Here is a 16,355-nt window from a genome sequence, read left to right on the forward strand (position 1 = left end):
TCCTGCCTGCCCACCCTGCCCATTGCCTAAGTGGCTGGTCAGGGGGTGCGCTGGCTTTCTTAGGAAATGCATGTGCACCCCCATGCACCCCCTACACATCACCACTGTGGTGGGTGCTGGGTGCCAAAGTATCTTACCAGAGTGCTCCCTGCCACCTGGCTGCTGCTGCTACTACTGTGGTATGGGCTCCCCATGGACTGTCATTCTGATGCCTTCTATAAACTGCTACCTGGGATGGGTGCCTTACTTGCCCACCCCTGATTATGCTACAGATACTATACTAGCTATGCTAAAACGGAGCATGTAAGCACCTGAAACATCTAGTATCCTTGTGAAGGACTGCTGAAAGATAGATATAAGGGTTAAAAATCTTTCCTGGGAATGGAAAATGGAGGAGGAAGACAAACAAGCTATAAAATCAAGTAAGTATTATAAGGCAAATGCAATGACGAGAACAATAAAATCAGTATAAAAATGTTGGATAATCATGGTGGATAAAGGGAGGAGGAAAGGTAGAATACAGTCTGTTACCAATTCAGAAATAGTTTACAGAACGACTAATTTAAGATCTTCCCTTAGCACATAAATACATGAGAACACAAAAGGGATGTGTGCAACAAGCCTGTATAAAGATCTTTTGATAAAAGTGGATGAGGGAATATTTAGGAATGTACACAGATCAACAGTTATGGATGATTATATCCTCCAGTGCTAAGAGTAAAAGTTCCTACGCTCATATAAGGCTCAGGTACTTGGGTTTTGTGAATCAAGTGCAACTGATAAGTGTGAAATACACTCCCTTTTCTGGGACCAGGGTGCAAAGCTGCTGCTAAAGACTGTGAAATGAGCCTTGAAAGCTTTGTCTTGCACATCCCCCATTTCTGTATAAACTGATACATATTTGCTTGAGGCATTACCATAGAAGGATTCACATTGACAAAAAGACATGTAACTAAGACTGTAATTAAGAATAATCTGGTTTTGAGCAGTCTTGGGCTTTTGTTTTTGCAGGCAACATTTCTGACCTCCCCCCGCATTTATTTACTACTGGAGTGATTGTGGCTATACTATCTTCATGTGTTGCTGTGCTCCTGGTGGTTCTAGGTGGGATATTCCGAGTTGACCTAGTTTTACTTTACAGGGATGTAACTGGAAAAGATGAAACTGTTGGAGGTAAGAATTGGACAGTGCTGCCATTGAACAAAGTGATATAAAAACTATTTAAAAAGAGGTATATTCTCAAGTTTGGTAGGTCATACATATAAAATGACAACTTTTCATATGAAAATGAAGGGGAAAGTCAGGAGTAAGACAGTCATAGTGATGTTTGGGAATGGATAAATAATGTCAGACTTGATTCAGTAGAGGTAAATTAAATAACTATGTTTTTTAAAAAGTGCAAAAACAGGACAGAAAATACTATGAAGTACCTGACTCTAGGAGGAAATAGAAAAGAGCAGAGTATACTGTTTTAGCACGCTCGGTCCTATAATGTACTTTTATTTTTTTCCCCGTACTGAAAGTGAGGGCATGGCTGGTGAAAGGAAGAAAAAAGGTGATTCTGAGAAGAGGAAGCAGTCAAATTCCTTCTCTCCTTGTCTCCCTGACTCCTTTGCACTCTAAACCCAATGTGTTTCTTGGATAACAGAGGCCACAGGGAAGGTGACAGGCCATTGTTATGAAATTTATCAGTTGCCACATTAAGCTGCCAGAATCTTACCAAGAAGCATTTAGTGTAGCCCATACTCGAGACACCATCACTTGATGTTGATAATTGGCCGACTACTTCTGGGTCCAGTCTTTTCTTTGTGGTTGAGTTTTTGGTTGGGCAACTCTCACAATAATACTTAGAATACTTTCCCTTTGTTAGATTGCATATAGACTTGAGCACAGTATATAGATAGCTCTAGTTACATTGGTTAGTGATCTCTTACTAATGGATGAAGATCAACTGTACTTGCCAGTATTATTTGATCTATCTATTGCCGTGAATATTTTTGGTCACAAGATGTGGATTCATCCATAGATCTCCAGAAGTATAGATGGGACTAACCTTGAATAATTTCATTAGCATCCAAGAAAGACATCCCACAGTCTCTATACCCAAAAGGCTTTCTAGTGTGTAGTTTCTCACCTTGTGATCCTTGCTTATAGAGGAGGCTATTATGAGGTTAAATGAAAAAAAAGTATGGACTGTGATGTTTCAATTTAAATAGAAGAGAAGAAATGTTGGTAAGGTAGGAAGGAAGAAGAAAAAGTACTGAGAGTTACGTCTGATTCTCTGCTTTATCTGTGTTTGTTACCTAAATTTGCAACTTCAGATTTTGGTTAGATTCACCGTTAAACCTCAATGATCAGATTTCATTACGAGCTAGGATGGGTCTAGAAGGTAGCAGATTTTAACCCTAGACACAGATTGCATGGACCTTAGGGATAGGCTACAAAGCTGTCTTTTTTACAGTGGTTTTTGAGTTTCAGTTAGCTATTGCTATATGCTGCTGCTTTATATTTCAATATGTGTTTATAAGTAATTACAGCTTCAGCCTTGAAACTTGTTTTTTGTTATGCTCTCCTTTATGTCTTCTGTAAATATTCATGATGCAACTACACACAGTAGCATAGGCCATGAAATGAAATAAACCTGGAATCTATATGATATCTTTTATGAAGCCGTTATTTTCAAATGAATAATACAATCTAAGGGTATAAATTTACATCTATAAGTTCCGTTTAATTCATATCCTAGGTATGTCTTTGAATGGATCAAAAACGTATAAGTTTCAAAACAGCTCAACAGGTCAGGGATATTTTTGCAAATTTTTGAGAAAACAAATGGAATAGGATGGACTGTGTCAGATTGGTACTGGTCCATGATATTTCATCTGAAAAATGACAGGAGGGATGTTTGAGAAAAAGCTGCCATCTCAGAAGCTTACTGTGGGGGGACAGTAATTATAGAAGTCAGGAAGAAGGGTCAGTTATCATAGTTGTTAAGCTTCAGATAAGTTTAGTCTAACACAGTGGCGCTCAATCTTTTGAGCCCATGGGTCAGATGAGGGTAGTGGGAGTTGGACCGTGTGCCGCAGGCTCAGGCCCATGTGCCTGGATGGGGCTCTGCGCAACTTTGGCTGGCACCCACAATCTGGGATGATATGGCACCAGGAGCCAGGTTTGGCCCCTGGCCTAACAAGACAAAAATTGGTAACTCTTTTTCCAGATGGAAAAGAATATGATGCTTTTGTGTCTTACCTGAAAGACTGCATAACAACTAATGATGAAGAGGGAAAATTTGCTTTAGAAATATTACCCAAGACACTGGAAGAACATTTTGGGTACAAACTGTGTATATTTGAGCGGGATGTGACTCCTGGAGGAGGTAAGCAAATGAAATGACTTTACTATTAAATGGGTATGAGATTCTCACAAAAAGGCAGGGGTCTGCAGTTGCAATGAACTTTAATGATGAGTCATGTTTGTCTGTGGAACATATTTTAATTAAATCCATGCTGCTTTTGTGCGCAAATGGTAGGTTGTGCACATTAAACACTATATTTTCAAAACTAGAGGCTGTCTGAAAAGTTTCAACTTAATCTGTTCCTCTTTTCAGTGAGCAGAGGGAACAAAAATAGGGTTTGAGCCGAAAACCAATGAGAGGTCTTTATTGTTAAGCATGGGTTTGCAATGGAACTGCTTTTCATAGAATCATAGAAGTTGGGTCGGAAGGGACCTTATAGATCTTCAAGTCCGACCCCCTGCCAGGGCAGGAGAAAAGAACTGGGCTCAAATGATCCCAGCTAGGTAGGCATCAAGCCTCCTCTTAAAGACCCCCAGGGTAGGAGCCAGCACCACTTCCCTTGGAAGTTGCCCTGACAGTGAAGTAGTTCTTATGGAGTGAAGTGGTTCTTACGGAAACTACTGCTTTTCTTGTACTTTGAAACCAGAGCCATGTTTTTTTCCCTTGTGGCACTCTATAAATTAAGCTTCTATAATCTTTACAATATGGAAGACAATTAAGCTTTTATGAAAACTGACTCTCAAAAAATCTGGATTTTTCCGTGATTTAAATGAAACATGGAAAAAATGGATTTGGGGTTACTTTTCTTGTAACCAAAAGTTGGGATTTGTTTTAAATCAGAGAAAACCAGGATCCATGCTCATAAATGTGATGGGTGCTGTAGAAATGCTTAAAAACTGTAAATGTGCTATAAATAGGTGACACTTTAAAGAACATTTGAAACAAAACACAGTGGGATTTCATGCAGCTGAGGTCTAGAGGAAAATAAATTCTTCATGTAGAAGATTTTTGCCAATGCTTGTGCATGAGCATATGTGAATCGTGTGTAAGTCTTTGCGGGACTTAGGGTTTTACTTTTTAGTTCAATTAATTATTCTTTGTAACTAAAGAATCATGAAATCCTTGCTTGTACCGTACAGAGTTGTTTATCTAGAGCGGGGGTTGAATCCAGTCCATGGAACCATTTGATTCGGCCCACGGACAAAGAGCTTCAGTGGCATTTGGTGGTGGAGGACTTTGGCAGCAGTTGCTTTCCCATGCTGCTGCAGGGAAAAATGGTAGTAGCAGTTGGATCTTAAATGCCTGTCCCTCTCCACCCATCCCTGCCCTGAAGTGAGTCGGTTCAGCCCACAGCCTTGAAAGGTTGTTGATCACTGATATATGGTACAGAGGATACTGATAGGTAGGTTGGATAGTGATAAAAATAGGGAAGTGAATTGAGGGTTAGTGAATATTGCAAGAAGACACTAACTGCATGGCTGAAGTGACACTAGTTGAAGTTATTCTGCTGCTCTTCATGGAATAGCTTATGGAGCCAATTAGTTTGTAATTTGATTTGTAGCATGAAAGTAATGTACACTGACTAAGGTCAAATTAAATTTCCATTGTTGTGTTTCTTAAATTCTCAGAATTGTTTAATTCTCTACCATTTTTTTTCATATTACTTATCACTATTATAGTTTACGAGTGAACAAAGCATAAAGTAATTTAGTCATTTTACATATGAAACACGTTATCCCTACTACAGAAAGATATGTTAATTTGGGTACCTGTGCTTTTAATTTATTTTAAGACGTATAAATATAAATAATATTTTTATAAATGTATCTTTAATTTACAGCTATTGTTGATGATGTCCTTTCATTCATTGACAAGAGCAGAAGATTAATTGTTATACTGAGCAAGAACTATGTTTCTGACAAAGTCATGTATGAGCTTGAGAGTGGACTACATAAGGCATTAGTAGAAAGGAAGATTAAAATAATATTAATTAACTACATGCCTATAAGTGATTATAATTTCTTGCCAAAATCACTTGCCCTTTTGCCATCTTGGAGAGTTGTACAGTGGAAAAAGGATCAGTCTCTTCCATTGAATTCCAGATTTTGGAAGAACCTTCGGTACCTGATGCCAGCAAAAACTTTCAAGTCAAACTCTGGATGTCCCAATAATTGTCTGGAGCTAGACTTAGAGCAAGAGACCCAGTCATTGACTGCATGTTGGAAGACTAAAACATTCATATAACCACACAATGGAAAGCAAACGTTGCAGAATGAGCACATTGCATTATTTTAAAGGAGGACATAAATTGCACTTGCTTTAGGGAGGCAGTGCCTTCCTAATGGATAGAGCATAGGACTGGGACTTGAAAGATAATGGGGTGATGTTCAGCTAGTGTAGGTAGCCATAGAGACCATAGTAACCCTAACTCTGACGTCTGCCCCCAAAGTATCCAATTCTGATTCTGCATGAGATTCTGAACCACAATTCTTCCATTTGTAAAATGTTCTTAATTATACATACTGACCATTGTAAAGTAGCCTGTATTTAGAAATGTGTTTACAGTTATGATTTCTTCCATAAAAACACCTGAGCCACAACGTAGCGATATATCCTGGCAAAAGATTAGTCCTTTAATAAGTATTATTTAACTGAATACCTGTTTAGGGGCATTTGAGAGGGAAAAGGGAGGAAGCATGACACTTTTTTTCTGGAGACATCACTGGGCACATCTTACTTTTAATTTCCTTTGAGGCAAGAGGCCTTAGGAGTTGGATTTTTGAGGGTCAATGTTACCTGATAAATGGAGGGAAACAACCTCCATTTCCAGTGGTAAACTTTTTGCTGGAAAATTTCAATAACCCATTGGGAAAACAGAAACAATGCTTTCTCAAATGCCTGTGTGGAATGTGTTGCACTTGGAGAAAGTTCTTGCTTTCTCTCTGTGCCCAGCTGGCTCTGCTAGCTTTATCTTCTCCTGTTTCCCTCATCAGCCCTTTTGGTGGAAACCAGTGTTAGTAGAAACCATGAAAAGCCTATAGCCCTTTAGGGTCCTGGTATTCCCTAACATGGAATTTATAGGAATTACCGTTGTCTGATCCATCTCCTCCCGTTTTATGCAGGATTTTGAAGGTTTGGGACAAGAAGACAAGAATATTTTGATACCATAATAGAAATAGGATTTGCCACCCTGGTCTGGGGATGCTCAAGTTTCCATAAAGAATTTTTTTGGCAAAAATCTTGCTGGTCTAATAAAAGATATCATCTCTAATACAAGTCCTAATTTCAAGTTTCCATAAAGTATTCATCATTATAACTATTTTTACAAGTTCTTACCATACTTTCATCTATACTTTTAACATGTTGAAACCATCTCTCTTTCTAAGGTAGATTTCTAAAAGGAATTCAGTAACTCAACCATAGTGAACCCATATTAAAGTGACTGACTGTCTTGATGGTTCCAGGATAGCTCTAGATATGTCTCGATGCTCCTGAAGAATCAGTGAAATGGGACATGAGACTTTTCTGCCAAATTTGCAAAATTGGTCCAAAATAAAGTGACTCTTTCTACCCTGCCCCGAAAGTTCCTGCATTCCAGGGAAGTGTTTATGCTGTGTCTGCTGAGGAGAGCTATTTAGCTACTTGGTACTACATTAAAGTGCCTCTGTTAACTAGGGGTAATGTAGACAACTTCCAGTTTGAGAGGTCTGATAACATCTGGGACTGTTTCCAGGATCTTCCACCTTTCTTGATTAGTAATGCTCCTTTTTCTCTGGTACACTTCTGGTACACTGTAGCTCCACCCCCCCAATCCCTCCCAAATGCATACCTCTGTCATGTAGAACAGACTAAACCCGATGGATAGTTGAAGTGCACATGGCTGCATTTTGGATTCATATTTACACACTTTCAATGTAATGGATTTTTCTGTTTCTCTTTTGTCAAAAGTGAAAATTCGGTCTTCACTGTATATATCTTCAAAATAAAGACTGTTGTAAACCTTTGGGACTTTTATTTTCATATTGTTTTTAAAACTTTGAATAGGGTTATATTTTAATATACTTCATGATTGCTCCTAATACCTTCTTGTTAGCTGTGTGGCAGGAGGATATGGTATACATGTCTATATTGTTTGAATGCTTTTCCTTCCTTCCTTCCTCCATCCCTCCCCCGCTTCCTTCCTTCTTCTGTTGTATCAAACCTAATAAATATATGCCTGTTTCTTGCTGTGAAATAAATACAGTATTTGAATCAAAGTTGTGTCTCTTTGCAGTGATTAGAAATATTTAATTTTTCCATATCCCTGCTGCTGATTTATTCCATGTGGTTGTATTTATTTGTCACTATAGTAATACTAATGTGGGATCAAAATTCCTATAGGTTTTCAATAGAAGCCAGTATTAGGACTGTAGGGTAAAACCCATTTTTTGCTCCCAAGGGCTTACAAGGAAAGATAGGAAAATTAAGTTTAATGAAATGTGTTAGTTAGAACCTTGGGTTGGTGCCCATGGAGAGAGATTCTCTGAGAAGAGGATGGTATGATCAGCACAGGGAAAGCTGAATTTATAAGCAGCATTTGGAACAAACACAGAGAGATGGCGGGAGCATGGAGAAAAGACAGAGTGTAAAAGTTCCAAGTAAATACTAGACTGGTATGAGACAGGGTTTTCACTAGCAGCTAATGTAGTGATTGGTGGATATAGGTTAAATAAAGAGCCTAGAAAACTGCTGTGGAGGAAGAAAAGGAGACAAGAATCAGATATTGCTGTGGTTGCAAGTTGGGATGAAGGGAAGGAGAGCAGCTGACATCGGGGCAGGGGATGCAGCGTAGCGAGATTAAGAAGAAAAATACTTCTGATTTAAAAAAAATTTTTTGGTAGCAGTGAAGTATATAGCAGATGATGTCTAAATGTTTGCCTACTAGGTATTCTGTTCACACGTACACTGTGCCTTGGATGAGCTTGCATCACATGATCTGCCCTTCCCTGATTCACTTGGGTTTTTTGTAACTTAAGAACTCTCTCCATGTTGTTCTGTTTGGAATTTGTATATGGTGTTAGGATGCATATCCAGACTGCTGCAAGTCTAAGCTAAATGGTTTGGTGTTGGCATTTCAAGTGTTTGGGCTGTTGGTAATGAAGGTTCATAGTCCTATTATGAAGGTAGTATTTTTCATGGATTATCAGCCCTAGAGATGTCTGAAATTTTCGCTGGGTTCCAGAGAATGGACCTTCCAAATTGCACTGGGATGCTGATGGTACATGAGACCAGAGTCTGCACTCCTGCAAGAGTCAGGTCAGCAAGGACATTATTTCTCTTGTTTTGATGCCCTTGATGGATCACATGGGAAGATTCTTGTCAACCACACTGGCAATATGCATAGCATCCAAGGATCTGAGGAGATCCAATGTTTTTGTTGCTTGGATAAGCTAGGACCAATGGCATTGGCAGGATGTGGGTCTCTACCTCTATTTTGGGAGAACCCACCCTTCCCAAACACTGTGTATATTACAGTAGCCCAGTAATACGTGCACATGATCTGTGAAGTTAATATTTTCAAATACAGTGCAACCTGGACACTGTACTCTTGTGGCCAGTTGCCACCACTGGAAAGTACATCAGTATAAAGTACAAACCCTGGGTCATAAGAAGTTAGAGAAAGTAGGGAATATATCTCATATTAATGGTGCCAGTGGTGGTTCTAATAAGTAAATGCTTGCTAACTCATTATTCTGCAAGCTATTGCCGTGTAACTGCCCTTGGAATTGCCTCTTATAAGAATTCACTAAACTTGTTGGCTGAAGGGGCTGGTAAAGCACAATGGGGTATTTTGTCCTAGATGAATTGTAATTGGTAAACATTTGATTTGTCTGACAGTCACGAATCTAACTAAATATCACTTTGGGTAACAAGGTGTCATTTCAGTGGATTGGGTCAGTTGTTTGTTCTTGTTTTTATATTGCAATAACATGTTTTGCAAGGTCACAGCTTCCTCTTCCCCTACATCTGGGTAGGCAACAGTAACAGTTTTTACTGAGAACTTCAGAGAAAATGGAAAAACTTGAACAATGAATAACTTAACAACAGTGTGGTTAGATGCGCTGACCACATGCAATAAAGATATTCAATATGTAAACTGAAATATAGTGTGCAAAGCAAGCTAGTGCTGGATAAACTAGATGTGAAATCATGAAAGTGCAAGAGGAGAATGTGGATAGTGTCAGCAAAAGCAGTTGCTGCTTACGTTTTCTCTTTCCTTTTTCTCTTTCTCTTCCCCACTCTTCTTGCATATGTGGCACTGGACAATAAGGGCAGATACTGAGAGGGGATGGCCTTCATTGTATTTCCTAGACTTTTCAAGCCCAGGGGATGACCATCAATTCCAACTCCTGCAGTTTCTTGTAGGGTGCAGGAGAAGTTGGAATCAGGAACTTGACAAGGTTCTGTATTCTTATCAAGAACTTTGAGTGCCAAATCTGTGCATGTGCATCTGGATCTGCCCAGAGGTTTTGAAGGTTTTAAGCCTGTACAAGTGCTATAAACAGTAACTGACCCTGGTACCCTGTGACCACTGCTAGCATGTGTACCAAGGTCTACAGTAGTTCTTCAGCTTCTGGGAACATATACGTGGTCAGCTCCATCAGGAATAGGCACTGCCAAAATTCCAGGGTCTTCTTCAGGACAGTTTCTTTCCCACTTCCTCTCCCTACTCCTCCTAATACCTCCTGGGCCAGCGACACTTTCTGTTCCTGTACTTATTCCTTCTGTTCCTGCAGTAGCTTGTAGAATTCATTGCCTTTCAATTGCATTAGAGCATAATATCATCCTTGGCATGTTTCCTTTTGGCCTGCTCCTGCATCATCCTCAGGCTGGACTGTGGACTGATTGAATCCTCAGATTTCTTAAGTGAATGCCAGAGGAAATACACAGATACAGGCCACTTTTTGGGGAAATGTTTTGAAGTAGACACTCCTTTCTCCCCCACAAGATAATGTTATAATGCCACAGTTGGCAGGTTTCATTTTTGATGTGTCATCCTTGCATGTTTTTTAGACTTGCAGGGTAGAGGAAGCCAGTTAATATTTACCAAAGCAACAGAAGATCACATCAAGGTAAGTTATTTTTAAAATTATTATAAATATTATGTAAATGTGTTCTAACTTCTAGTGATCAGCAATTTGCCTGCCTGAGGCTGAGCCAAGGAAAGATGGAGATATTTTTTACCAATGGAAACTCCATGTTTGTCTTTGAGGTGGGACACCTATTGAGAGCATAAGGAGTTTGGAGAGCCCTGCCTAAAAGAGAGTTGGAATAGTATTCTCTGTCACCAAGTTTTATCTTACCTGCTAACCTGTAACTGACCTGCTAGAATTCCTGCTGAATCAAAAAAATGGAAGAAAAGAACAGGAAAAACATTAATAAGCTGCTAGGTAATTTAATTATGCCAGGGAAAGTTATGCCTCCCTGCCTCTACATCTCTAACGCAGCCAATACTGACTGCTTACAATGGTAGAACTCTTTGGTCCCTGCCATTCACCAGTATATCCCTACAGAAAATATAACCAATCAATAGGAGACATTTGCCTCTCCTTCCCATCATGGGGCATTGCCTGTAGAAAAAGAACAAGGGCAGGCAGTACAGGCATTTAGGGGAGAACACGGGGCATGCACTGGTGTGGCTGCATCTCCCTTCTGCCACTGCTGCTGCTCTCCTCAACTGCTCCTTCCCTAGGATGAGGCTATGGATGGTGCCAGGCTCCTCAGGGGACATTGGCAGCCAGTGCCTGCTCCCTGCCTCTCACCTGCAGGTGTCCCCCACTGGCTGGACCCAGACTGTGGAAGGAGGAACGTGTGCCCCTGCGACTGTCCCTGGTGACACAGGCATAAGGAGAGCCCCAGAGCCATTCCTGTCCCATTCTTGCTCTGAAATGCAGAGAATGGCTGTGCAGGGAGATGGGCTTAGGCAGAGACAGTGGGGATGGCTTATAAGTTCCTCCTTTCAGTGCCCGCTACCAACCATTGAGCTCACCAGAGAGGAAGGTGGACAGGTAGGGAGCAGGAGCTGGAAGGAGGACACTGTGTGCCACTGCCCCCCAGTTAAGCCCTGTTTCCCATGCAACCACTCTTCATAGCTCCTGGCTGGAGCAAGGCAGGAGTGATTCTGGCTAGGTCAGCCAGGGTCAGCAGCCACAGTGTTGATAGGGAAAAGCAGGAGGGTATATCCCTCTTTGTGCCCTTGTTTCCTGCCTATTTCCCTAGTGTCCCCTGACAATCCAGGGTCTATAGTCCTGGCCCACTCCCAACTCTGCATGATCAGAGGCTGGAAATTTGACTGCTCAAATGTTTATAGTGAAAACTCTGGCACAGACTTCTAGTTGTTTCCCTCTCCCACACTTGTCCCATCTAAATGGGGTCACTGTTATGGATTTTGGCTCTCCACTCCCTTTGGTCATACATATCTTCTTCCTCCAACTCTTTCTCGCTCATGTCTCTCTTCACTATATGTCTCCATTTCATCTTTGGTCTTCCTTTTCCCCTTCTGCCTGGTTGAGCCATTCTGGTAACTTTGTTTCCTACCTATTCTTCTGAACAACTTTAAATATGCCTGTACCATGCCAGTCCTCTCTTGTTCCTTCTCAGATGCCTTCACTAGCTTCATCTCTCCTCTGATGTAAGTATAACTCACTTTATTCCATCTTCGTCACTCCACATATCCATCAGAGCATTCTCATCTCTTTCACGTTCGGGCTCTTTTCTTGCATTTTCTTCAGGGGCCATGTCTCTGCTCCGTACAATCATGCTAGACACACATGTCTTGTAGACTTTCCCTTTCAGCTTCACTGATGCTCTTCTGTTGCATAATAACCCTGTCCCCAGTTTTCAGTTCATCCACCCTGTTGTTATTTGATAGTTCAACTCTTTGTCTAGCTCAGCATTCTGCTGAACAGTTGACCCCAGATACTCGAACTTGTCAGTGTTTTTAACATGTTTCTCAACTACCACATTTCCAACATCAGGTACCTTAGAGAAATCACAGTGCATATATTCCATTTTGGATTGACTAAGTTTCATTCCTGTTCCCTCTAGCACTTGTCTCCATTGGTCCAATCCAGCTTGCATTTCCTCTAGACTCTCAGTGCAAATGACCGTGCTATCCACAAACATCATATTCCAGTGTGGTCTCCTTATTTGCTCAGTAAACACCTCTGTCATGACCGCAAACAGGAATGGGCTCAAAACTGACCCTTGATGTATGCCCACTATCTACCCAAAGCTCTTGTCTCTCCTGAACTGCTACTGGCTTTTGTTGTACATTTCTAACTCATGTCCTTGATGGTTCTAACATATTTCTCTGGCACCTCCTTAACTCTCAGGCACTGCCATATTTCCTCCCTGGTACATGATCATAGGCTTTCTCCAGGTCAATAAAAACTAACAAAATACCTTTATCATCTTCCATGTATTTCTCTATCATCTGTTTTACTGCAAAAGCTGGATCCATGGTACTTTTCCCTGGCATGAATCCATACTGGCTTTCTCCAGTGACCACCTCAGTCCTTAACCGATTCTCCACCACTGTTTCCCATGCTTTAAAAGTGTGAGACATCAATTTGACTTCCTGATAGTTGCCACAATCCTGGACATAGCCTTTCTGCTTGAATATTGGCACCAATAAACTCCTACTTCATTCACTTGGCAGCTTCTCCATGGCAAATATTGCTTTAAACAGCTTTTTACAGTATATTGATTCCTTCTTCCCCCAAGACTTTCCAAACTTCCACTGGTATATCACCAGGTCATGTTACTTTCCCTGTCTTCCTTTTGTTCAGTGCTCTTTCACCTCTATTCTGCTGATGTCAGTCACCATGACTTGGTTTTCTGTGGCGCTTGCTCACAAACTTCTTGGATTCTCTTTGTTCAACTTTCAAAACTTTGTCCTTCAGTTCTTTGCACAGGATGACTGCAACTCCATTTCTTCTGTCTTCACCACTATAGAAAAGTTTTAATCCTCTTCCAGTCTCTCTCATTTTGTTTCTTTCCACTTTGTTTCCAACACACATACAAGATTCACCTTCTTCCTTTCCAACAAGTCTGCCACTTCACTTCTCCCCATCATACTCCCCACATTGAGTGTCACGACTCTCAAATCCTTTCTTTGGACTAGCTTCTTTGGCTACACCTGTCCTTGGTACAGTAGTCCTTGCCCATCTCCCACAGAATCCAGGTGTCAATCCTGCACATCACCTACGGGGTATGCCCTAACTAGGTTTGTTCCTTGGATCCTCATCATGATCATTTGGCAAAGGTTTTTACAGCTGGATGCCCTTCCTGACACTTGCCTTCCTCCTTTATCTGGGCTTGGGACTGGCATTGGATGGATTGAATTGCTTATGCATGACAGAGTGTGGCACAGACTTCTAGTCAGACAGCAAAAAGTCTAACAACTTCTGAGATGGAATGTGATAAGTTTATAAAGCATATTGTGGTACCTACCAAACTAGAGGACTTGTCTTAATGATCCAAGAGGTCCTTTTCAGCCCTTTTTTCCTTTACCTGGGTAAAAAGGCCCAATTCTACCAAAGCCAAAATGGGGTTGGTATTGACTTTAAGGAGTTGCTATGTCTTCTGCTTGGAGTTTTGAAATATCTTCTGCCTAATTAATAAAGTAAATAAAATAAAACGCTAAAAAAAAAATCCTGAGTTCTGCAAAGTCTTTTAGATGTGCCAAAGTTTTAAGTCAAAATGTAACAGGGAGGCTAACACTCCTGTTACTTTAAAGGAAAACTTGCAGCAGATAAATAGAGGACAACTGCAAGGGACTAAACAGGGAGGAAGCCTGTTTACCTAGGGAGGGATCAGCTCATTAAGGAAAGGGGAGCACCTGTAGCTGGTTAAGGAAATATGGCCCTGAGTGAGCAAGCTGCTCAGGTAGACAGTAGAGACTTACCTTGTTTAGGAACAAGGAAGCAGCTGTAACTGTAATTGCAAACTCCCACAGTGACTGGATGGCATGCCCTGATGAGTCAGCCTTGCAGGTGGTAATGAGAGTCATCAGATTTGCAAGGTCAAGGCTTAGGAAGTATAAGAGCCCAGAGCTGGAGAGAGGTTGGCAGTCCTGCTCTGCAAGTGGCCAGGGAAGAAGCTCAGCCCTAAAAGGACTCTATCAGAGTAGCTGGATGGGACTTGCTTATCCCAAGGACTGTGAGCTACCAGGAAGAAGCTCCCCACCCAAAAGGCCCTAGTTGAGAGACCTACAGAAAGCAGCCTAAAGTTGTGCTGGGGTCAACTAGTTACATAGCTGGTATACTTACAGCTTGGGTGTAGCCAGTGCACTGATGTTTTAGTTAGTTATGACTGGTAGATCAAGTTTGGGACTACAAGGGTCCCGGAAGTCCTGTTAGTGCCCAAGGGACATGTGACTGCATTGAGCCCTGTCGTGGGGCAGGCTTAGTGCACAAAGTCCATGAGGGGTATAACCATTGCCCAGAGAAGAGTGGAGACACAGGGCCAGGATCTCATTGCTCAGAGAAGGGTCATTGACAGTGGGCCTGGGCTAGAGGACCAGCTAGAGCAGAGGGGCAGAAGCTGGGAAGACTGAAGCCCCAACAATTGAGTAAAGGCCTTAGGTGGCTTGGTGGCTTTGGGGACAAGTGCCCCACTCAAATGATGGTTCATAATACCTGCGAGGCATGGGCACAGCTGTAGGGGGAGATTGGAGACTGAGAATAGCCTCTAAGCAACAGGTGCCTTGAGGCACATACAGGCTGGGGAGGCCTAACTACTGACAGACTGGCTTCAGGCTACTGGGGTCTGGGAAGGGATCTGCTAGTGAAGGAAGGATGAGGATGGCTTCTAGGATCCTTAGGCAGCTTTCCTTTTATAATTTAATGATGCATCAAGGTATGGCAGGAAAGAGCAGAAGGAAGGGTACGTAGAATCATAGCACGGCAGTAATCATTTGGCCACCAGGGGGCAGCACAGTCACCCCTGGGACCTGGCCTTGCTACACACAAGTATTAGCTTTACTTTATTGCCTACCCACAGATGAACTATTTATAGATTGATATATCTAGGTACATAGGTGGGACAGTTTGCTTTATATCTCAGAGCCTAAGATATATACTAGAAAGATGATTTTGAATGTTCCCCGGATTCTGGGGTAGGCTGAGTTTACTGTAGTAATTCAGAACAGTCTGTACCAAATAACTTACTTTCTCTTATCATGCAAAGCAGCAGGGAGATATAGTTCACTGGGTTATACACTCCTTGACTTCACACTCTTCTTGATGTGACCTTTTCTATCAGCCTCCTCAAGTTCTTCTGGTGACATGTGTTAAAGCAGTATCAGAAACACTGACTCAAACTAGCAAATAGCATTAGGGGCTGGGGTTTTTTTTTACTCATTCTATGTTAGATCATTTGAGTAACACAGCACAGCATGCACTGGTGATGTGCAGCTTCATCCATCTCAAGCTGCATCACAAACTTAGGAGGTACAGTCCTTCCTGGAGCTCTAGGCAATGTAGGATGAGTAGGCATGCTATTCTATTCATTGGAACAGCACACTGTTCCACTCCTTTCTCTTTGCCCATTTGCCTCATGAGCCAATGTGTGGCAGAGCAGGTGGGGGTTCCTGTTTTTCAGGGGGATTTGAAGTTGGCATGAAGCAGTGTTTTTGACCTCAGGCACTGCAATTTCTGTTCTCAGGCACTACATAAGACTCACAAAATGTGGGAACAAAAATGCTGTGAGTACTTGGTTTCTTCTGTCCTACTTACCTGCTTCAGGGATGAAGAAAATCTGAAGCAGAGATAAGATGAGGCAGTTGCTTTCACATGCAGATTGTTTTTACCATGAGCAGTAACTTAACTGGTGATGGGCAAACAGGGCATGAGGCCCAGGCACTGATTTAGAAGGGATGCCAGAAGGAGCCCCAAGGAACCTGTGTCACAGCAGCAGCATCTCACCCTGAGGCAGCATTGGCTCATGTGTGGGGAGGAAAGAATCTGTTATTCCTCATCTCCCCAACCACCCCTCCTTCATCCCCCACTCTCTGGTG

At 41.7% G+C, this 16,355-nt stretch overlaps 1 protein-coding gene across 1 annotated transcript in view; it reads left to right on the top strand.

Moving 5' to 3' along the window:
• IL18R1 (interleukin 18 receptor 1) overlaps nucleotides 1–7,506 on the top strand; it is a 41,282-nt gene extending 33,776 nt beyond the window's left edge. Inside the window, exons 9-11 of the mRNA XM_090020754.1 lie at nucleotides 1,012–1,173; nucleotides 3,218–3,376; nucleotides 5,136–7,506. Of these exons, the coding sequence (XP_089876880.1) occupies nucleotides 1,012–1,173; nucleotides 3,218–3,376; nucleotides 5,136–5,539 (725 nt within the window). The 3' untranslated portion in view covers nucleotides 5,540–7,506. The remainder of the gene's footprint in view (nucleotides 1–1,011; nucleotides 1,174–3,217; nucleotides 3,377–5,135) is intronic.
• The last annotated feature ends 8,849 nt before the right edge of the window (nucleotides 7,507–16,355 follow it).

This window comes from Crocodylus siamensis, chromosome 1 (assembly GCF_052110815.1).
Source record: "Crocodylus siamensis isolate JL-2025a chromosome 1, ASM5211081v1, whole genome shotgun sequence".
Lineage (NCBI taxonomy): Eukaryota > Metazoa > Chordata > Crocodylia > Crocodylidae > Crocodylus > Crocodylus siamensis.